This window comes from Ursus maritimus, unplaced genomic scaffold (assembly GCF_017311325.1).
Source record: "Ursus maritimus isolate PB19 unplaced genomic scaffold, ASM1731132v1 scaffold_1, whole genome shotgun sequence".
Taxonomy (NCBI): Eukaryota; Metazoa; Chordata; class Mammalia; order Carnivora; family Ursidae; genus Ursus; species Ursus maritimus.
Window position 1 is genome coordinate 46,058,103 of NW_024423343.1, and position 24,462 is coordinate 46,082,564.

General features: G+C 36.1%; 1 protein-coding gene across 4 annotated transcripts in view; it reads right to left on the reverse strand.

Annotated features, from left to right (window-relative positions):
* ITGAV (integrin subunit alpha V) overlaps positions 1–24,462 on the reverse strand; it is a 99,822-nt gene that overhangs the window by 6,433 nt on the left and 68,927 nt on the right. For all 4 annotated transcript variants that reach the window (XM_040643102.1, XM_040643110.1, XM_040643096.1 and 1 more), the window contains exons 16-26: positions 22,830–22,888; positions 21,123–21,277; positions 13,094–13,231; positions 11,415–11,482; positions 10,610–10,757; positions 9,983–10,075; positions 7,640–7,719; positions 6,381–6,461; positions 5,785–5,890; positions 5,020–5,178; positions 3,690–3,800 (exon numbers count right to left, since the gene is read on the reverse strand). In XM_040643102.1, the coding sequence (XP_040499036.1) occupies positions 3,690–3,800; positions 5,020–5,178; positions 5,785–5,890; positions 6,381–6,461; positions 7,640–7,719; positions 9,983–10,075; positions 10,610–10,757; positions 11,415–11,482; positions 13,094–13,231; positions 21,123–21,277; positions 22,830–22,888 (1,198 nt within the window). The remainder of the gene's footprint in view (positions 1–3,689; positions 3,801–5,019; positions 5,179–5,784; positions 5,891–6,380; positions 6,462–7,639; positions 7,720–9,982; positions 10,076–10,609; positions 10,758–11,414; positions 11,483–13,093; positions 13,232–21,122; positions 21,278–22,829; positions 22,889–24,462) is intronic.

Consider the following 24,462-nt stretch of genomic DNA (forward strand, 5'->3'; position numbering starts at 1 on the left):
AGACTTAAAATTATTAAGATGACAACATTCCTAAATTGTTACAGATCCAATAAAACTGCTACCAAAATTTCAACTACCTTTTCTGTAAAAATGATCAAGCTGATCCTAAAATTCAGACAGAATTGCAAAGAACCCCAAATAGCTAAAACAATCCTGAAAAGGAAGAAAATGTTGGAGGACTTACACTTCCCAATTTCAAAATTTACTGCAGAGCTATAATAATCAAAACAATTTGGTACTGGCATAAAGATACATGTATAGATCAATGTAAGAGTCAAAAGTATACAATTTAGAAAACTAAAAACCTTAGGTGTAAATTTTCAGGATCTCAGGTTAGGCAATGGTTTCTTAACTGTGACAGCAAAAGTAGAAGCAACAAAAGAAGAAAAGAGACTTGACAAATCTGAACTTCTTCAAATTTGAAAACTTTTTGCATCAAAGAGATATTATCAAGAAAGTGAAAAGACAACTTACAGAATGAGAGAAAATATGTGCAATAATAGCTCTGAAAAGGGAAGTATCCAGAATATATAAAGAACTCTTTACGACTTAACAACAAAGGCAAACAACCGAATTTAAAAATGGGCAAAATGGAGAGCCTGGGTGGCTCAGTTGGTTGAGTAACTGACTCTTGGTTTCAGCTCAGGTCATGATCTTGGGGTCACGGCATCAAACCCTGTGTTGGGCTCCATGCTCAGTGGAGAGGGCTTGGAATTCTTTCCCCCTCCTTTTCCCTCTCCCTCTGCTCCTCCCCCCTGCTCTCTGTCTAAAATAAATAAATAAAATTTAAACAAACAAACAAAAACGGGCAGAGGATTTGAAGAGACATTTCTCAAAAGAAGATATGCAACTCAAAAGATGCTCCACATCGTTAGTCATCAGGGAAAACACAAATAAAACCACAATGAGATACCACTCCACACCGACAAGGATGACCATAAAACAAAATAAAAAGACTCTTTTTTTTTAAAGCAATAGCAAGTGATGGCAAATGTGAAAAAATTGAAATACTCATACATTGCTGGTTGAGAATGTAAAATGGTGCAACCACTTTGGAAAAGTTCGGTAGTTTCTCAAAAGTTAAAAAGAGTTCCCATATGACCTACCAATTGCACTCCTAGGTTTAGTCCTAAGAGAACTGAAAACATGTCCACATAAAAACATGTACATGAATGCTCATAATGGCACTAAGAAGATATGTAATGGTATATCAAAATAAAGAAAAAGTAGAAACAATCTAAATGTTCGTCAACCAATGAATGGACAAACAAAATGTCATATATCCATAGAATGGAATATTATTCACCCATAAAAAATGACTGAAGTACTACTACATGCTATAACATGGTGAATCTTAAAAATACTATGCTGAGTCAAAGAAGCCAAACACAAAAGGCCACATATTGTATGATTTCATTTATATGCAATGTCCAGAATAGACAAATCCTTAGAGATAGAAAGCAGATCAGTGGTTGCCCGGGAGAGGTAGCAGGCAAGAATGGGTAATCACTGTGTAATGCATACAGTATTTCTCTTTGAAGCGATGAAAATGTTTTGGAATTAGATAATGGTGGTGATTGCACAATGTTGTGAATACACTAAAACTCATTCAATTGTATACTTTAAAATGGTTAAAATGGTGAATTTTACATAATGTAAGGTTTATCTCAAATTTTTTTTTTAATGTAGTTCTATAGGAGGAGAGAGTACAGGATCAAAAAGTGGGGTGCGGGTTAAAAGTAATTTCTATTTCACATGGGTTTGTCAGGGAAGTCCTGTCATAATCTGCCATTTAAGAACACTGGAAGGAGACGGGAAAATAAGCCACAGGGTTATCTGGATAAAGAGCATTCCGGGTAGATGGGAGAATAATTTTCAAAGCCTGGATATAGAAACATATTTGGGGATGTCTGTTCAATGAAAAGTAAAGTGGCCAAAATACGAGGAGCAGAGTAAGGAGAGGAAATGTAGCCAGCAAGTTGTAAGGGCCTTGATCTTGTTGGGCTTCAAGGCTTGCGTGCCCTGGCTTCCTCTCTGACTTAGATGCGAAGGCACTGGAGCAACATGACCTGTTCTCCATTCAAAAGGATCACTATGGCTCCTGTTTGGCAAATAAACTGTAGTGGAGAAAAAGACAAATATGGATTCCAACTAGAAGTCTGGCAATAATCCAAGTGAGAGAGGAAGGTGGCCTGGGTGAGGCGGTAGCAGTGGTATAGCTGCTGAGAAGGGGCCAGATGCAGGGTAATTTGAAAGTAGATATTGATAGAATCTGCTAATATATAGGACATGAGGTTTGAGAGAAAAAGGAGTCAAGCACAATTCCCAAGTAGACAGAGAATTACTAAAATGCAGAACATTGCAGGAAGAACAGAGTTGCGGGGCGCCTGGGTGGCTCAACCATTAAGCATCTGCCTTTGGCTCAGGTCATGACCCAGGGTCCTGGGATAGAGCCCTGCATCAGGCTCCCTGCTCAGCGGGAAGCCTGCTTCTCCCTCTCATACTCCCCCTGCTTGTGTTCCCTCTCTCGCTGTCTCTCTCTGTCAAATAAATAAAATCTTAAAAAAAAAAAAGGAAAGAAAGAAAGAACGAACGAACGAACAGAATTGGGAAAACTCAGGGGTACATTCTTGGAATTAAGTTTAAGATTACTATTAAATATTTAAGAGGAGTTCAAGTAGGCAGTTGGATAATGGAGTCTGGAGTTTAATGCATAGCATCAGGTTAGGAATATAAATCGAAGTCACCCACACAGAGATAGTATTTATAACCATGAGAGTGAATCACGTCCTCTAGTATAGCATTGTCTGATTAGAGCTTCCTACAATGATAGAAATCATCAGTATGGAGATATCTCTGCTTCCCAAAGTAGTAGCCACGTGTGGCTACTTGAAATGTGTCTGGTGTCAATAATACTGGACGGCACAGTTCTAATGAATGAATGTATGTGGAGCACGTAAGAAATCTGAGATGTGAGCCCTGGAATACTCTATAGAATTAAAGGTCTGGAAACGAAGATTAAGAAGTAGCTAGTTGTGACAGGTGAAGAACCAAGAGAGTAGTGTCTTAGAAGTGAACGAGGAGTGTTTCACAAAGAAAGAAGTGATTAATTGTGCCAAAAGTCACTGAAGAGTTGAGGTGGATGAAAACTAAGAAGACCTATGGAATTTGGTGATGTGAATGTAACTGGTGCTCGCTAATGAATATAAACACTATACCGGCTTCCCCGCTAGCTGATGGTTTACAGATCTGTTAAATTTCAAAAACTTAAATGATAAGCCGCTTTATAATGTTATAGTCATTACACAGTCTGACTCAACAAAAGTTGTTCATAATGCTAACTATTCTTGTAATATATTTTTGTTTAGGCCCCCTGGGTTTTTCTTGCAATATTGCACTAAAACCTCCAAAATTAGGATGAGGTCAAGAAAGAGGTCAGTTAGAGTACAGCCGGAAAATAAACTGGAACATAAAATACTATTATTAGCAATCCACAAAGATAGATCGTTTGAAGCAAATCTAGCGTTAATTTGACTAGCAACAAGGCAAGTAAGAGGAGTGAATAGTATAAAAATATATGTAGTTCTTCCAAGCACAGCTGTTGTTATTTTTGAAATGTTCTTTGGCATCAGTTCTATAATCACATATTTTTAAATGTTTAAAGTGCTTGTTGTTGAAGTGGCGCTTACCAAAGTGTGAATATCTCCTTCACTGAGGGTGAGATCCCGCTTGGTGATGAGATGGTTCCGGTCACCTTGCCCAGGAACTGTGTCATTCTTTTCGGTTTGTGAATTTGAGATCTAGGGTTACAGAGAAACTGGTTGTGTATAATAGTGGAAAACATTTTGCATTGACATTTTGGCATAAACTGCTACATGTGATTAAAACACGGTGACTGAAAATGCGTTAGGACAACTTCACCACTTAATAGTGGTGGAAAGTAAGCACAGAGAATAAAGATTAGAGTCTTTGATATGTGTAAAGTTACCTCTGTCTAGCCATGATTTTCCTCTCCCTTGCACAGCTAGGGGGGAGGCTGATTAACAGGGAAACAGCCTGAAATTTCACGGTGCACATCTGTGATGAGTGTCAATCATGAGTATATATCATCTCAAAAGAAACTTTTGTTCTGTTTTCTTAACTCTCCTTGGTCCAAATTGGGCAACAGCTTCTTATCCAAATATGTGTGCTAGGATGGAGAGGGCTGTCTCCAAAAGTACAGAATTCCACAAAATGACATTTTTCTAAGTCATGGAAGTCAATAGAGCCAGGTTAAGTAAAATGTTAGATCTTTTTCCAAAGACAAAAATTTCAACAACAAGGGCGCCTGGGTGGCACAGCGGTTAAGCGTCTGCCTTCGGCTCAGGGCGTGATCCCGGTGTTACGGGATCAAGCCCCACATCAGGCTCCTCCACTATGAGCCTGCTTCTTCCTCTCCCACTCCCCCTGCTTGTGTTTCCTCTCTCGCTGGCTGTCTCTATCTCTGTCAAATAAATAAATAAAATCTTAAAAAAAAAAATTTCAACAACAAAACACCACTGACACAGTATTATGTGGATAAACCACAATGCAATGGAACCAAAGCCAAACTGGGTCTCTCCATAAATATATGATTCATTAGGACTTCTTGGAGTAAGGAATTAATCCTTGTTATACAAATAAACAATTTAATCCTTAGTGTACTGGTTATGAAGTAAAATATTTTTGTACAGTGGGTTTATATTAAAATAATTGTTTTATTTTGGCCACCTGGGTGGCTCAGTTGATTAAGTGTCTGCCTTCGGCTCAGGTCACGATCCCAGGGTCCTGGGACAGAGCCCCACATCAGGATCCCTGATCAGCGGGGAGTCTGCTTCTCCTTCTACCCTTCTCCCTGCTCATGATATCTCTCTCTCAAATAAATAAATAAAATCTTTAAAAATAAATAAATAAATGTTTTATTTCATGCATTTCTCTCATAGATTTAAAAAGAAAAGCACTAAATATCATCACAATAAAAGTTGCTATTAAGCACATTACCTTAATTCTCAAAGGGTTGATCTCCATATCTGAAGTGCAGTTCATTGGCCCATCAATATCATATTGAAGGATGTATAACAAAGTGTTATTGTTATATTTGTAAGGCCACTGAAGATTTAGCATTGCCTTGCTGAATGAACTTGGACCATTGTTTCTCAGCTAATGGGGAAAAGAAAATGTAAATACTCTGACCAAAAATCTACATCAACTTTAGGAATCACTAGCAAAGGATCTGAATAATAGCAGAGGTTCCATAGTTGCTCTGACATTACAACATGATCATTACCAGGCAAAGGAGATCAAACTCAACGTTTGTCTCTATTATAGGGCAGTATGTGTCCGGATGAAAATATAAACAAGAGGAAAATACGAAAAAGTTTTTAAATGAAAGATGGCATAGAAAATTTTCTTCCTACAGAAAAAAAATTTTGATGATCTGCTGCAGGCTCTTTCCATTTTTAGTTAGAACTGCAAAATGTCCATATGAAAATACTCAACGATGACCTATTGCTTTTACTCAAGTAGAACTAATTGCGTCTTCGACAAACTATTTGTATAAAGTGCATTCTTTAACCACTTGAAGCTATTTGTCTTCAAAAAAGGAACTTCTGAACAGGGAAAAAATTCAAAGAAATCTCTGATACATCCTTAAACAATGCAGAGTCTACATAATCATTAAACAGACTTGTTTTTTATAAGTAGCCTATCTGTTCTCCTCTTTAAAGGCTCTCTATCACGTATCAGTTAAAGCTAACAAATGCAAACCTCATAGATGTGCTGAACAACTGGCCCAACATCTTCTTCTGTCTCAGGGTTCTCCTTATGCTCCCAGTTTGGAATTGGAAGAAAGATATGATCAGGACTTGAGACTCTAAACAATGACCAAAGAAAACCTACCATGAATACCAAAATGATATGGTCAGTTCATTTTCAAAAGTACCCTGTATCCAAATGAATCAAATCAGAATTAAAAATATATATATTTAAAAGAAAAAAAAAGCCATATGTATATGTGAACATGAACATACACCGGCACACAAACTACTCTTTATTGAATCTAACGTAACAGGTGAACATGTAAATGAATCTGCATAAAAGTTCAACACATTGTTTTGTGCCTGCTGTTGCCACATCTGGTTAATTTCCAGAGGGTCACCGAGTAAATATTTGGGGCTTTGGAATACACCTAGGACCTTATTTCTAGAGAAGCTATAGCTCTAGTAAAACTACCATGAAACTTGGAGGGATACTTCCCAAAAGAAGCTACTGAGCCTCGTAGTTGCTTTAAAAGTAACTGCATTTTAAAGCAGTTTAAAACTCACAAACAAGAATGAGACACTCCACTCAGTAAGCATACTGACCCTCTTATCTCAACAGCAGCTAAGACAGCGAGGTCAACTCTGTGAGACACAACTGGGCTTACTTTGTCGAAGAGGTTGGAGCTGAAAAAGAAAAAAATATATTTAGGTCTAAACTGAACATGACCATCATCAGAGACATACAGAGGCAAATGCAGTGAAACTAAAAATGAACAAATTAAAAGCAACAAAGAAAGGAAAAACTTATTAAATAATTTTCATTACCATTTAATTCCAAATTTTACTTCTTTTACTTTTGTAAAAGCTCAAAACTAACAATAAATTATTCTTATGATAGAAATATTGCTTTAAAAAATGGTATAATAAAAAATGAAAAACACATTTTCTACAAAGATGTTCACTGTAGTTTGAAAAAAAATTAGAGGCAGGGGTGCCTGGGTGGCTTAAATGTCCAACTCTTGATTTCAGCTCAGGTCATGATCTTATGGTCATGAGATCGAGCCCCGAGTTGGGCTCCATCCTCAGTGCTGAGCCTGCTTGAGATTCTCTCCCTCCTCTTTTGCCCCTCCCCCTGCTTGCCAGCTCTCTCTCTCTCTCTCAAAATAAATAAAATCTTAAAAAAAATTAGATGCAACTTAAATGTCCACCAATAAGGAAATGGTTAAGCATATAAAGATGTGTTCAGGTAAAAAAAAAAAAAAAAGAATCTTATTCTGTAAAAGAAACTAATATGACATATAACAAAATGTTCACAAGAGTATGGGTAATTATTATTTTCTTTCTATATGTTTCTAGATTTTCCATATTTTTAGTATTTACTACATTAATATTTATACAAAACAATGAATATTATTTTATTTTAAAAAATGGTATAATCAACCTGGAAAACACTGTAAGTGAAAATTTAAAAATAAAATTAAAAAAATAAAAAATAGGGGCGCCTGGGTGGCACAGCGGTTAAGCGTCTGCCTTTGGCTCAGGGCATGATCCCGGCATTATGGGATTGAGCCCCACATCAGGCTCCTCCGCTATGAGCCTGCTTCTTCCTCTCCCACTCCCCCTGCTTGTGTTCCCTCTCTCACTGGCTGTCTCTATCTCTGTCGAATAAATAAATAAAATCTTTAAAAATAAATAAATAAATAAAAATAAAAAATAAAAAAAATAATAATAAATGATATACTCAAGTACTGAAATTTTAGTCTACTCTATTCCATAACATTCAGAATATATTACATAATATGTTTATGACAAATAACATTTCCTCAATAGTCATTACAAACTTAAAAAAGTTGTTTCCATACCTTTGAATCTGTAAATCGAATTTCACAGAAGTATCCATCTCTGACTGTTGATGCACACTGAAACGAAGACCAGCTAGGAGCTGAAGTGGGACGAAGGGATAGTAATGTTAATTAAAACAATGTCTAATCAATGAAATTTAAATTCCAATGTCCAAATAAAAAAGAGTTATTTTAAAATAGGGTTTTTCTGAGCTTATAATAAAACTGAAAACACTCTAACAAAGATAATTTAATCTGATCTTCTACTGGATCTCTTTTATTTTAGATACATTAGATTATTTTAGATATATTTGTCAGGAGCCTACTGAATTATTAACATAATTTTATCTCTTCATAATAATACCTAATATTAACTTCATAAAAAACGCAAATGTGAGTATGTGTTGATTCAATGAAGGGACAGCAATTGTACACACTGACTCGGTGACAGGAAGTTAACAACTGAACTTGTGTTAATGGAGCAGGAAGGAAGAATGAATGGGTTTAAAGAGGGAGACAACCTGGGTACACAAGGCATGAGAGGTAGGGCTAGAACTAGAACTTCTCTATGCCTATCCCAACTCCACTGACAACAATCATCCCAATTCCTGCAGGGGAAAATTGTTCTTAAAGAAAATAACTGAGTTAACAAGGTAAGAGAAAGCAGGCTTCTTGGGGATCATTTATGATACACAAAAATGAAACTTCTGGGGGAGTTCATCAAACTGCCTCTCAATTTATAAAGCCTGGAGCGGGCCACTTGAAATAACTTGAAATTCTCCACACTGGATAAGTTGTGAGTGAGAAGGCTGGAGGGAATAAGAACATAGAAAAATATGTTCAGGGGCGCATGGGTGGCTCAGTCATTAAGTGTCTGCCTTCGGCTCAGGGCATGATCCCAGGATTCTGGGATCGAGCCCCGCATCAGGCTCCCTGCTCTGCTGGGAGCCTGCTTCTTCCTCCCCACTCCCCCTGCTTGTGTTCCCTCTCTCGCTGGCCGTCTCTCTCTGTCAAATAAATAAATTTTTAAAAAAGAAAAAGAAAAATGTATTCACTTGTTAATGAAACACTGTTATATACATGTGGAAAAATTCAATTCAGGGTACTTTGTTCAAGTCCTCCTTCCGAAGAGACCATGCATTTAGAAATAATAATGACTTTTAATGGAAATATACCTTAAGAAATATGGAACTTTCATTGAAATATATTTGACATACAACATTGTGTAAATTTAAGGCATAAAACATGTTGATTTGCTACATTTATAAATTATAATAATGATTGCCATTGTAGCTATGGTTAGCATCTCTATCATGTCACATAATTATCATTTCCATTTTATGGTTGGAATAAAGATCTGGTCTCTTAGCAAGGTTAAAGATTTTTTTTTAAGATTTTAATTTACTTATTTATTTGAGAGAGAGCGAGCACTGGGGGAAGGAGTAGGGGGAAAGGGACAGGCAGACCCCACATTGAGTACAGAGCCCAACGCAGGGCTCGATCTCATGACCCTGAGATCATGACCTGAGCCGAAACCAGGAGTCAGACACTTAACTGACTGAGCCACCCAGGCACCCGAACAAGGCTGATGATTGTAATACAATATTGTTTATATTCACTATGCTATGCATTAGATCTCTAAGACTTATTTACTATTAGTTGCAAGTCTGTACCTTTAAACAATATCTAACAGGAAACATAAATATGGACTATGTAACCCCATATTATCACAGATCTTCAAATTATCAAAGTCTTTGTGCTATAACGAAATTTTATAGAAAAAAAACAAGAAAAAAACGTTAAGATGAAATATACTCCCATTTTTCCTTGATACTAAGAATTCTCCAGATATATGTTTACTTTTTAGAGCATTTCAGAAGCAACCCATTGAGTGCATTTTCTCAAGCTCCTGGGCTCCCTTCTCCACCTCAAGGGAGACTGATCCAACTAAGATGCTCTTTGATTCTATTTGGGATGACGACAGAAAGTTTCAAATTCATGAGATAATTCTATCACACTTAATAATGGCAGTCTTATTATTTGTCAGAATAGCTTTAAGGATTCATTAAACCATTAGGTAAAAATATCAGAGTTACAATTTTAGGCCTTAGTTTAACCCATGTTCTCAATCCATTTAGCAAACTGAAGGCAGTGTAAACACTGCTTATTGAATACAGTGTAACAGCACAATCCACTATTTTATTATCTTAGTCAAAATCAAACAAACTCTGCTAATCATTACATTCTAAATCAAAACCAACTTAAAGACACTATTCTGAAGTATTTACACAAAAAATTTCTATGGAAAAACCATAGAAATTTTTTCTTTAAAAGAAAAAAATCCATTTAGTTAAAATATCTTACTTGAGTTCCAGCCTTCATTGGGTTTCCAAGATCACACACCACCTGGCGGGTTTGGTTTTCTGTCTTAAATGCACAGGAAAGTCTTGCTAAGGCCTTTGATAGACCAAAAAAAAAAAAAAAAAAAAGCAAAAGGAAAATAAATTAATGACCAAAAAAAAAAAAAAAAATACACTATAAAATTCCTAGACAATATCATGCAGTTGGATAGTTAAGTTTCTTGTTTTAAAAATATATCCATCCACTTGAGCAAATGGGGGGTGGGTATGGGAGAAACCAGAATTGTGTACAATTGCACATATAAACGTAGAGGTGTTTCTGAAAGATCCATAGAGGATTTAGATGCATAACCTTATTACCCCTAACAAATTATTTGATGGACAGGCTAAGACACTTTATCTATCTGACCTTGTTTCAGGCACTTAGCTAGCAATTCTAAAAATGTCCTATCAATGCATTATGCAAAGTATTAGGCTTGAAAGGAGTTATGTAAGATAGGCACTCTACTGCCTAGCAATTTAGCCTTAAGTAGAATAGCTAAGCTTGTACTACACTAAATAGGGGAATAACTCATTAATGTTAATGAGACCTGTGAGTGCTTTTCGATTTTTAAAGAGGCAGCTTGCTTACTTCACTATTGCGGACAACCCCGATGAAATCAGCCTGGGGAGGGATGGAAACGATGAGCTCAGCTTCATAGGCACCTTCTCCTTGATTCTGAGCCTTAACAATCAATGTCAGAGGATTGTCGTCCCCAATATAGATCTTCTTTTGATCACTACAAGTTAATACAAATCTAGACAATGAAAAAAAAACTGCACGGGGAGAGCATGGTTGTTCAAAGAAACAAGAGAAATACATAGCACTGACATGTTCAACAGTGTCTCAAGATATTTTAAGGCTATTTCACAGCTCAACAGGAAACTGGAAATAGCACACTGGGTGCAAGTCCAATGCTTCTCTCAGTAAAAAAAAGAATTAATGCCACTAATATATCACTACCAGTCATATCTATGACTGCAGTAATTTTGTATCTCTTTGTAGGTACTTATTAATTCCCTGATTTTTTTTCTAAAAGTTGAATTAATCACTGTCATCATTCTCACAATATTCTTTAAAATTTATATATCATAAAATACTAATCAGATTCCTTTAGTTAACAAGGTATCTACAATGAAATATATCTTTATGAGGATATAATGTTACTTTGTAACACTACTCATCCTGCATGGAAATAGATCTGTCAACCTAGGCAAGTAGTGAAAACAGTGCGTATGTTTTTAAAGTTCAATACTGATAGTTTTACTACTACAGAAAATCATGAATTATCCTCCAGTATAACTAGTTCACATTAAAATATACTATTGCTTTGAACAGAAAAGTGTGTTCTTTCACTTAAATTTCTTGTTATACTATTGTTTGGAGCAAAACTTACCTATCTACAGAAACTTCCAACTTGGGTTTGCAGACGTTGTCTTCACCACAGTCAAGCAGAATATGGGCCTAGAAAAAAGCATTTTATTTTTTCTACATGAAAAAATACCAAATATAAGACATATATGCAGTGTGAATCCATCTAAATCAATGTATATGTGGATATATGTGAATATACATAAACACAAATATATTTATATACACTCAACTTGTTTGAATACCTGAATGTAAAAAGTATCACGGCTACTTTTTTAAGATTTATTTATTTTAGAGAGAGGGGGCATGTGCACACACGTGTGAGCGAGTGGGGGGAGGGGCAGAGGGAGAGGGAGAGATCCTCAAGCAGAGCCCCCAATGAGCATGGAGCCCAATACAGAGCTCAATCCCAGGACCGTGAGATCATGAGCTAAGCCGAAATCGAGTCAGATGCTCAACCGACTGAGCCACCCAGGAGCCCCATGGCTGCTTACTTATGAATAGATCAGTGCAGCTAGTCAAGAATGAAAAACAAGAAAAACATTCATAGGATATAATACAATTAGCTGGAACCTTTTAGTTCTATCTCCAATTAAGTTGTTATGATTCTGGAATGAAGTGTTATATAGAAGAGAAAGTACAGTTAAGAAATGAAGATTAAAAAAAGAAGAAAAGAAATGAGGATTCAGCATGAACCTGCCGCTGCTAGCTAAGTTGTGTGATCTTGAGCAAAACAAATTTCCCTTTTGGAATTTCTGGTTGCAAACAAAACTTTACCAACATCATGGGAATACGGCTGCAGAGTGTAAAAGAATAAGGAGCTATGGGTACACAGCAGCAATTCTGAGAGGCAGACCAAAGGGAACGGAAACTGGACAAAATGAGTCCAGCATATGCATGGCCATTTGGAAGGAGATAAAGGAAAAGGGACTAGAAGCACTGATGTTAACCAATCCAGGATGTGTGAGATAAGCAAAAACCTGAATTTTCTCCCTTCAAATCTGGAGGCTAGAGCAATACGGAAAATCCAAAAGAGAGATATAGTGAGAAGTAGCAGAAGAGGTTGGGGAGAACGTGAAAGAAGGAATCCAACAATTTTTAAAAGAAGAAAGAAGAAAAAGAGGAAGTCATTCTCGGTTTGTCTTTGTTAATATTCAAGCCCAGGAGCAGACCAAAAGAAGAGAGAAAATGATTTAAAGGGGGAAAATAATGAAAGGCTTCCTCTTCCAACTCATATGGATACGCAGCTACACAGAATAAAATTACAGGATACAGATCTTAACTGTCAATTGAACTGGAATGAAACAACAATATACATGAATTAAATGACATGGATGTAAGAGGTTGCATATGTGTACACATATACTATTTTTTACAGTTAAAATGCAAATCAAAGAAAACATAGACATAAAACTTGTTTAGCAAAATACTAAAATATTATGTAAACGCACTGGCACTTTGTTTTCCTTGAACTATTTTACTGTTTTATGTATATGAAATACGACCCCGTCTTTCTCTGCATAAAACTAAGTTCTGAGTGGCTTCAAGTATCTCTGACCTGAACATTCAGGTTCCTTCCTCTAACTTCTTTGACTAGAAACCCAACATTTTAAGAGGAATCCCATATGATATTTAAAAAGATGAATTTTAAGACTTTAAAAAATTAAAGTATAAAATTAGTGATAAGTACAGATAGTCCAGTACCTGTCGGCTAATGTTGGCGGGAGTGAACTGGTTAAGAATGGGTTGCAAGCCTGTCGCATCAGCAGCTGTTCTGTAATCCAATCGATACTCCATAAAAACAGTAATCGGAGTGAGTTTGTCTCTAAATTCGGATTCATCCTAGAAACAGAAAAGCTTCCAGTCAATGGTAACATCAATCTGTGACATCAAACTAACTAAAGAAATCTGTAAGTGTACAACACAAAGCCAGCTGTATTCAACCCTGATCCAATTCTACCAAAACTCTGAAAAACTGCTTATATAAGAATGAGTATCTAAAAAGATTTGTTATTCAGTGAGAACCCTTAATCAATTTTGTTTATAATAGAATACTTGATTCATACAAAAATATATGAGGCATGTTAATTAAACAGACACTCCACACCCAAAATAACTAGAACATCACCAATAATGCTTAAGGTACCTAGTGTTCCCTTATCGTTTCTTCCCTTGACCTTCCTTCTCTGAGGTAATCACAAGCCTATATTTTTAAGGACACCGTTCCCTTGTTCGTTTTCAGCATTTCACTATATCGTATATTTGTCCTTAAACAGTGTATTTTTCAGTTTGCTTTTCCTCTTACATTTATGTCAAAGTGAGGTCATATGTATTCTTCTGTGATTTGCTTTCTGTTCAACACTCTTGTTAAGATTCATCCATGCTGTTGGAAATAGCTGAAGGTAATTTTCACCGTTAAGTAGTATCTCATCATATATTAAATCCACAATATATTTAACCATTCTCCTGTCAAAGGTTATTTGGAAGAGGAAAAACAAAAACAAAAAAACAATTCTACATAGTGGCAAGCAGATTTCTGAGCTCTAAAAAATCATACTGTGTTATTTTCCTAAGTCCTTACAACTTACGCTGCCATCAGCAACGTGTAAGAATTCCATTAATTCACATCACGACCAATAAACAGGTACTGGCAGACTTCGTTTGAATGTAAGATGATGGTATTTGTTCATAATTGTAACTTGAAGCTTATTCATTTATTTTTATTTGGTTTACATTTTTAAAATTTAAATTCAATTAATTAACATATAGTGTATTATTAGTTTCACAGGTAGAATTTGGTGATTCATCAGTCTTATATAATACCCACTGGTCAGTACCTCACATGCCCTCCTTAATGTCATTACATCACCCAGTTACCCCCCACCTGCCTCCAGAAACCCCCAGTTTGTTTTCTATGATTAAAACTCTTATGGTTGTCTCCCTCTCCGATTTCATCTTGTTTTATTTTTCCCTCCCTTCTCCTATGGTCCTCTGTTTTGTTTCTTAAATTCCACATATGAATGAGATCATATGATAATTATCTTTCTCTGACTTATTTCACTTAGCATAATACCCTCTAGTTCCATCCATGTCATTGCAAATGGCAAGATATCATTTTTTTGATGCCTGAGTAGTATTCCGAGATGTGTGTATATACACACACACACACACACACACACACACACCACATCTTCTTTATCCATTCATCTGTCGATGCACATCTGGGCTCTTCCCATAGTTTGGCTATTGTGGACATTGCTGCTATAAAATGCTGGAGTGCAGGTGCCCCTTCAAATCACTACATTTGGGGTAGACACCTAGTACTGTTATTGTTGGGTCACAGAGTAGCTCTATTTTCAACTTTTTGAGGAACTGCCATACTGTTTTCCAGAGTGGCTGCACAGCTTGCATTCCCACCAACAATGTAGAATGGTTCCCCTTTCTCCGCATCCTCACCAACATCTATCATTTCCTGACTTGTTAATTTTAGCCATTCTGACAGGTGTGAGGTGGTATCTCACTGTGGGTTTTGATCTGTATTTCCCTGATGTCAAGTGATTAGGAGCACTTTTTCATGTGTCTGTTGGCCATTTGGATGTCTTTGCAGAAATGTCTGTTCGTGTCTGCTGCGCATTTCTTGAACAGATTACTTGTTCTTTGGGTGTTAAGTTTGATAAGTTCTTTATAGATTTTGGCTACTAGCCCTTTATCTGGAAGACATTTGCAAGTATCTCCTCCCATTCAGTTGGTTGTCTTTGGTTTTGTCAACTGCTTCCTTTGCTGTGCAAAAGTTTTAATCTTGATCAAGTCCCAATAGTTCATTTTTGTCTTTGTTTCCCTTGCCTTTGGAGACGTGTCTAGCAAGAAGCTGCTGTGGCCGAGGTCACAGAGGTTGCTGCTTGTGTTCTCCTCTAGGATTTTGATGGATTCCTATCTCACACTGAGGTCGTTCATCCATTTTGAGTCTCTTTGTGTGTACGCTGTAAGGAAAATGGTCCGGTTTCATTCTTCTGTGTGTGGTTTTCCAATTTTCCCAACACCATTTGTTGAAGAGACTATCTTTTTTCCATTGGATGTTCTTTCCTGCTTTGTCAAAGATTAATTGACCACAAAGTTGAGAGTCCATTTCTGGGTTCGCTATTCTGTTCCACTGATCTCTGTGTCCTTTTTTGTGCCAGTACCGTACTGTCTTGTTGTTTTCACCTTTGTAATAGAGCTTGAAGTCCAGGACTGTGCTGCCACCAGCTCTGGTTATCTTTTTCAACATTCCTTTGCCTATTTAGGGTATTTTCTGGTTCCATACAAATTTTAGGATTACTTGTTCAAGCTCTGTGAAAAAACTGATGGTATTTTGATAGCGATTCCACTGAATGTATAGATTGCTCTAGGTAGCATAGACATTTTAACAATATTTGTTCTTCCAATCCCTGAGCATGAAATGTTTTTCCATTTCTTTGTGTCTTCCTCAAGTTCTCTCATAAGTGTTCTATACTTTTCTGAGTACAGATCCTTTGCCACTTTGGGTAGGTTTATTCCTAGGTATCTTATGGTTTCTGGTGCAATATAAATGGGATCAACTCCTTAAATTCTCTTTCTTCTGGCTCATTGTTAGTATATAGAAATGCAACTGATTTCTGTGCATTGATTCTATATCCTGACACTTTGCTGAATTCCTAAATGAGTTCTAGCAATTTTGGGGCAGAAACTTTTGGGTTTTCCACATACAGTATCATGTCATCTGCAAAGAGTGAGAGTTTGACTTCTTCTTTGCTAATGCAGATGCTTTTTATTTCTTTTTGTTGTCTGATTGTTGAGGCTAGGACTTCTAGTACTATGTTGAACAACAGTGATGAAAGTGGACATCCCTGCCATGTTCCTGACCTTAGGGGACAAGCTGTCAGTTTTTCCCCATTGAGAATGATACTTGCTGTGGGCTTTTCATATATGGCTTTTATGATATTGAGGTATATTCCCTCTATCCCTACACTGTGAAGAGTTTTGATCAGGAAAGGATGCTGTACTTTGTCAAATGCTTTCTCTGTATTTATTGAGAAGATCATATGGTTCTTGTCCTTTCTTTTATCTATGTAGTGTAACATGCTAATTGATTTGCAGATGCTGAACCACCCTTGCGTCCCAGCAATAAATCCCACTTAGTGGTGGTGAATAATCCTTTTAGTGTACTGTTGGATCCTATTGGCTAGCATCTAGGTGAGAATTTTTGCATCCATGTTCATTAGGGATATTGGTCTGTAATTCTCCTTTTTGGTGGGGTCTGGTTTAAGGATCAAGGTAATGCTGGCCTCAAAGAAAGAGTTTGGAAGTTTTCCTTCCATTTCCATTTTCTGAAACCGTTTCAGAAGAATCGGTATTAATTCTTCTTTAAATGTTTGGTATAGTTCCCCTGAGAAGCCATCTGGCCCTGGACTCTTGTTTGTTGGGAGAGTTTTGATTACTGCTTCAATTTCCTTCCTGATTATGGGTCTGTTCCGGTTTTCTATTTCTTCTTGTTTCAGTTTTGGTAGTTTATGGCTCTAGAAATGCATCTATTTCTTCCAGATTGCCTAATTTGTTGACATATAGTTGCTCACGATATGTTCTTATAATTGTTTGTATTTCTTTGGTGTTGGTTGTGATTTCTCCTCCTTCATTCATGATTTTATTTGGGTCCTTTCTCTTTTCTCTTTGATAAGTCTGGCCAGGAGTTTATCGATCTTATTAATTCTTTCAAAGAACCAGCTCCCAGTTTCATTGATCTGTTCTACTGTTCTTCTGATTTTTATTTCATTGATTTCTGCTCTAACCTTTATTAATTCTCTTCTGCTGCTGGGTTTAGGCTTTATTTGCTGTTCTTTCTCCAGCTCCCTTAGGTATAAGGTTAGGTTGTATATTTTAGACCTTTCCTGTTTCTTGAGAAAGACTTGTATTGCTATATACTTGCCTCTTAGGACCACCTCTGCTGCATCCCAAAGGTTTTGAACAGTGTTTCCATTTTCATTTGTTTCCATTTTTTTTAATTCCATAATTTTTTAATTCTTTAATTTCCTGGTTGACCCATTCATTCTTTAATAGGATGCTCTTTAGCCTCCATGTATTTGAGTTCTTTCCAAATTTCCTCTTGTGATTGAGTTCAATTTCAAAGCACTGTGGCTTGAAAATACACAGAGAATGATTCCAAACTTTTGGTACAGTTGTGACCTAGTATGTGATGTATTCTGGAGAATGTTCCATGTGCATTCGAGGAGAATGTGTATTCTGTTGCTTTAGGATGGAATGCTCTGAATATATCTGTGAAGTCCATCTGGTCCAGTGTGTCATTCAAAGCCCTTTTTTCCTTGTTGATCTTCTGCTTAGATGATCTGTCCGTTGCAGTGAATGGGGTGTTAAAGTCCCCTACTACTATTATATTATTATCAATGTGCTTCTTTAATTCTGTTATTAATTGGTTTATATAATTAGCTGCTCCCATGTTAGGGGCATAAAGATTTATAATTGTTAGATCTTGTTGGATAGGCCCCTTAAATACGATTTAGCATCCTTCCTCATCTCTTATTACAGTCTTTGGTGTAAAATCTAATTTCTCTGATATAAGGATTGGTACCCCAGCATTCTTTTGATGTCCACTAGCATGGTAAATGGTTCTCCACCCCCTCACTTTCAAAGTGGAGGTGTCTTTGGGTCTAAAATGAGTCTCTTGCAGACAGCATATGGATGGGTCTTGCTTATTTGTCCAATCTGATACCTTGTGTCTTTTGAATGGGGCATTCAGAGTAACTACGGACAAATATAAATTTAGTGCCATTGCATTCCCTGTAAAGTCACTGTTTCTGGGTATTGTCTTTGTTCCTTTCTGGTCTATGTTACTTTTGGGCTCTCTCTTCACTTAGAGGATCCCCATTAATATTTCTTGCCAGGCTGGTTTAGTGATCACAAATTCTTCTAATTTCTGTTTGTCCTGGAGGTTTTTTAGCTCTCCTTCTATTTTGAATGACATCCTTCCTGGATAAAGTATCCTTGGCTGCATCTTTTTCTCATTTAGCACCCTGAATATATCATGCCAGTCCTTTCTGGCCTTCCAGGTCTCTGTGGATAGGTCTGCTGCCAGTCTAATGTTTCTACCCTTGTAGATTGAGGTTAAGGTTGTCCTGAGCTACTTTCAGGATTTTCTCTTTGTCTCTGAAATTTGCAAGCTTCACTATTAGATGTCAAGGTGTTGACCTATTTTTATTGACTTTGAGGGTGGTTCTTTGTGCCTCCTGGACTTGAATGCCTGCTTCCTTCCCCAGATCAGGCAAGTTCTCAGCTATAATTTGCTCCAATATACCCTCTGCCCCGCTCTCTTTCCTCTTCTTCTGGGATCCCAATTATTCTAGTATTGTTTCACTTTATGGTATCACTTATCTCTCAAATTTACCCCTCGTGATCCAGTAGTTGTTTATCTCTCTTTTTCTCAGCTTCTTTATTCTCCATCATTTTGTCTTCTATATCACTAACTCTCTCTTCTGCCTCATTTATCCTCATTAGAACCTCCATTTTTTATTGCATCTCAATAGCCTTTTTTATTTTGACTTGATTAGATTTTAGTTCTTAGATCTCCAGTTGAGTTCACAGCTGTTCAGAATGATTTGACAGCTATCTCGCTGAATTCCCAGGTCCAGACAAAACTCCGGTCTCCTACTTCTCCACCATCTTGGAAAACCTCCAACTTGAAGCTTGTTTTTTACTTTTTAAAGATTTTATTTATTTATTTGACAGAGAGAGAGAGAGACAGCCAGTGAGAGAGGGAACACAAGCAGAGGGAGTGGGAGAGGAAGAAGCAGGCTCCCAGAAGAGCATGGAGCCCGACGTGGGGCTCGATCCCAGAACCCTGGCATCATGCCCTGAGCCGAAGGCAGATGCTTAACGACTGAGCCACCTAGGCGGCCCTGAAGCTTGTTTAAATCATAAAGAGTTATTTAATTTAACCAAAAGCTTTTCCTATATTTAAGACGTTTCTGTTTTTTCTTCAGTCTATTCATGTGTTAAGTTATACTTCTATATTTTACATTAACTCACCCCAGAACAAATCAAAATTGGTCTACTTATTTTATCTTTTTTTTAATAAACTGCTAGGATTAGTTTCCTTATATTTGATTTAGTAATTTCACATCTATGTCTTTCTGAAAGACTGGCATGAAATTCTTGCTGGGACTATCCTCCACCACTCTGGGTATCAATTACACTGGCTTCACAGAATTAAGTTGAACACATTTTCTATTCTTCTATTCTTTTAAAGAGCTTAGTATTGGAATGTTTTGTTCTTCATGGTTTGGTAGATATTGCCTATAAAACCATCTGGGACTTGTGTTTTCTTTGTGTAAAGATTTTTAACTGTCAACTCAATTTTTAGAAGGGTTTATATGGTTAAATGGCTTATTCAGGTTTTCTATTTCTTTTTATGGCAGTTATGTTTGATTTTCTAAGTATATTCTTGTTTTGTCTAAGTTTTTCTATGTCTTAGCACAAGGTATTATAATATTCTATTATTGGGGCGCCTGGGTAGCGCAGTCGTTAGGCATCTGCCTTCGGCTCAGGGCGTGATCCCGGCGTTGCGGGATCGAGTCCCACATCGAGTCCCACATCGGGCTCCTCGGCTGGGAGCCTGCTTCTTCCTCTCCCTCTCCCCTGCTGTGTTCCCTCTCTCGCTGGCTGTCTCTCTGTCACATAAATAAATAAAATCTTTAAAAAAAAAATATTCTATTACTGTAATCCCTTCTTTACCCGTAGCTATGTTCCTTTTTAATTCCTTATTTTGTGGAGTTAATTTTTTTTGGTTTTATTTTCCCTCGATTTTTTCTTAATCTTTCATTTAAATTAAATAGCATGTAAGGCTATACATTTACTTTATTTTCTGCTTCTGTGACATCCCACACATTTTGATAAGCAGAATTTTCATTATGATTCATTTCTAAGTAAATTTCCATTATGATCTCTTTTTTGATCCATAAGTTATTTAAAACCACAATTCCTTTTGTTACTGCTTTCTAAAAATTGCTTTTGTTATTGCTTTCTAAAAATTGCACCATGATCAAACAGTGTGTTTTCTATGATTCCAACTTTTTGAAATCTGTTTAGACTTCCTTTGTGACCTATATATGGTCAATTTTTGTATCCTATATAGGTCCATTAAATTGAGGTTGTTAATTACGCTGTCTTCCAAATCTTCACTGATGTTTTTGTATCCTTGTTAAAAGTTTTATTCTTTCTTTAAACATTTTATAAAAATCCATGTTTTGTAACTGATAATTTCAACACCTCAAGCCTTTGCAGGTTTGAAATTTGTTTCTTCTGGGGCAATTACTGCTCATCCTTTCCCCAGCCAGTCTGGCTCACATAATTCACATTAAACTCACAAGTCAAATTTTGCCAATGTAGTTTTTTAACTGATTGCTTATTTTTTTGGACCCTGGAAATTTGTATTATGTTTTGAGAACTAGCGATACGTAAGAAAATATGTTTGGTATAATTTATTCAGTAGCATTGTTGTAGAACAGCCATTTGGAATATCCAGTTTGCCAGGAGCAAAAATCCATTACTCAGGTTTGAGACTTTAAAAAGCCAAATTTTCCCAAGTGTATTCTTTGGTGTTTTCATTTTGATTTAATATGAAAGACTTTATACAAAGTGAAAATCATTTAGATTTTTAAAAATTAGTAAAAAGTAAAAGATAATGAAGCAGAAAACTATCTCTTACCCGTAGATATGCGATTAGTTCCTCACACTGCATCTGTCCCCCCCTTGAAATGGTCATGTTCTTAGAGTGACCTGGCGACCGGTTATGGAGAAATAGTGCTCGCCGAATTGCTCCTTTTTGTTTGAGCTTATCCAGAAGAAGTTCCACCTGGAAGTCTATACAAACCAAAGGATTGATAACTAACATAATCTTTATGGACACCTATCTGTACTAGATACCTAGAGTTTTCATGTAAACAGAGATATTTACTTCTTAAGAAATAATCTCCTTGTAATTCACTAAAAATGTCTATACAATGTAGTGAGACTATAACATATGAATTCTGAATATTTAAGAGTAAATAATCAATCCAATGATCCCCAAGGTAATGCCATATATTAATCCAAACAACAGATAATGATAGTAATAAAAAACTATCAGATTAAAGGGAAATTTTTTTCTTTTAATTTAAGTTGAGAGAAAGAAGTTCAGGGCATGAAATGTATGTGAACTAAGACTTCCACCATTAATGCGAGTAGCAGCAATTTCTTGCTGATTAAGAAATATTTACTAATATGTATGTACCCATACCATTTTATTAGACACTATGATGAATAAACAGTTTGCATCACCTGCAACTACTACTTCTATTGAAGCTGCCGTATCAGATTGTCAGATAAATATGTCCCCGATGAAGCAGGTGACCAAAGTTGACTGGATCAAGAATTATCTTAAAACGAATGTGCAACCAATAGTCTGAAGCACAGTTGTTAGGGTGACTTCCTTCTAAGATTCAGTTCTTCTTCAAGTAGTTTCTTCAAAGTGGACAAGAGTGCAGACCTTTAGAACCAACTTTCTAAGTTTCTCTAAATGTTGAACTTCATGTCAAATTGGGTGAGAACACAGGGTTATTTTGCTTGCAGGTCTGTTCCGCCTACCCACACTGCCCTCCTTTTATTTCTCAAACACGCTAAACATACTCCTGTCTCAGGCCTCTTGAAGTTGCCATTTCCCCTGTGCAAAATACTCCTCCAGACATCCCCTAGCTCCTTCATTTCCTTCGGGTCTTTACTGAAAAGTCATCTTCCAGCAATGCCTTGCCTTGCTCCTCTATGTGAATTTTCATGCACAAACACATACCCAAAAGATTCAGTCCTCTTCCCCTGCTTTATCATTATTTCTCAGCACTTGTCACTAACATAACGAAAATCTTGGCAACAATCACTTAGCTCTCCTACTTTGCTCTCTGGACCATATAAACCATTTTTTTGGAAAGAAAGAGTCAAGTTAGGAGCTTGTCATGTGGGTTAAATTTAGTGGCCCAGACTTCTTCTTCCACCATTTCTAAAGCACTCCTACTCCTGAGATTGCTGGAAGCTTCTCTAACACATAAAATATCAACTCTTCCATAGATCATCTATTTATAAACAATGATACCCATTTCCCCTAGAGTTCATTTATCTCTCATTGGTAATTGTTTAACCTTCTGAAGGCTATATTTACCATTCACTGGGCTACTTTGTTCACAACGTCAATAAGTATGTATTCTATCCGAATTAACTTAAAAGTCAACAAGGTAATTATGTTGCATTGTTAAGTGTCTTTAAACATAAATGTCAAATGAAGAACAACAATAACAACTATTTGTGTTAACTATTCAAATATCTTAAAATACTTCCTGAGTGCTATAGACAGAATCATTATACAATGTTTCCACAGAACACTTACTAAGTTTCGTGGGAAGTGCTCCTTTGCCATCTGCCTTTAAGCAGAACTTGACATTAAAACTGTAGAAAAATAAAAATATATACAAATCCTATAATCAGTTTAGACATATTTTTGAATACCGCCCCTAAATCTCACATTTCTAATACACAGTTTATATAGTGAAGCCTTTTGTATCTTTCCTCATGTCTTAATATTATTCCTGAAACATGAAATTACACAGAATAACCTAACTCATGTTTCGGTAATTTAAGCACATTTATTTTCATTGTACCTTGATGGGGAAAAAAAAAGGAAGAAAAAGAAAAGAATCTCCTAACTTCCTCTCACATTTACAGAACCTATTGATAAATCTCAATGACGGAAATGACCGACCAGATTTAAAATAACATCTCATTTACTAAAAAGCCCCACCAAAGCTTCCTTTAATTAGAAAGCTCTCTAGAACAGTGTTTTTCATGATTTATTAATGGGTTGTGAATGGGTTTATTAACCAGTCATGAAATTAGTTTAATGGGTTGGGTTAGCCACGATCTTAAAAAAGTAAATCAAATAAATAAAATTGACTGAAGTTAAGATTCCATGGAACTTTTGTTTAAATTGCATACATGTCTTTAGTGGATTACGATGCAAAATGTTATTTCATACTATGTGCCATAATCGAAAACATATGAAAACTACTGCTTAGTGTATTCAAAACCTTTGAATTATTTGCATAATTTAAAATATATTATTAGCAACTTCACAGGGGCATGCAGAGTAAATGAAGGGAAGAAAGACAGTGAAACTTAAAGCCAAAATCTGAAAACAACTTCACTGCCAATCAATAAAATTAAGACAAAATGTTAAATTTTTAATGCAATCCAATGAAAGTAATAAAATTTTGAAAAATGTTTTTATTAATTATAATAATCCAAAAACAAAACCAGGAAAAATATTTTTTCATTAGCTCTTCTGAAGTAAAATTTTCCCAACTTCCAATCATTCCACCCTCCATTTTGCAGAAGTTCTCTGATTTTTCTGTGTAACCAAGGAACATAAAGAACAGCATCCTCCAAAGCAGGGTACTCATGGTAATTTTAGTAGTAAATGGGTCAAGATTTTTCTTCATTTAATACTTATCTTGACATGTATGAGAAAGGCACTGGGTTTCTCTATCTTATTTTAAAATGTTTTTAAGTAAAACATGAATCGATTTAAAGAAAAAAAAAACTTTAGGGATGCCTGGGTGGCTTAGTAAGTTAAGCATCCAACTCTAGATCACAGCTCAGGTCTTGATCTTAGGGTCATGAGTTCAAGCCCCACAATGGACTCCACGCTGGGTGTGGAAGCTACTTAAAAAAAAAAACTTTAAAAAATTATGAATACAGGTAGAATGAAAATACAGCAAAAATCATAGCAAAAAATAGCATACACATAATGGAAACTTGAGAAACACTGGGCCAGAGAAGAATTCAGACATTAAATTTACCAAAAAAATCAGTTTTCTTTAGAAACTAGTAAGGGAACAAGTAGAAGAACAGTATATTATAGTGCTAATATGTTACTTATAATATAGATTTAATATATATAATATTTTTCATATAGCTATTCACAGATATTAAATTTGGAAAAGATCATATCTTTTAAAAATTAA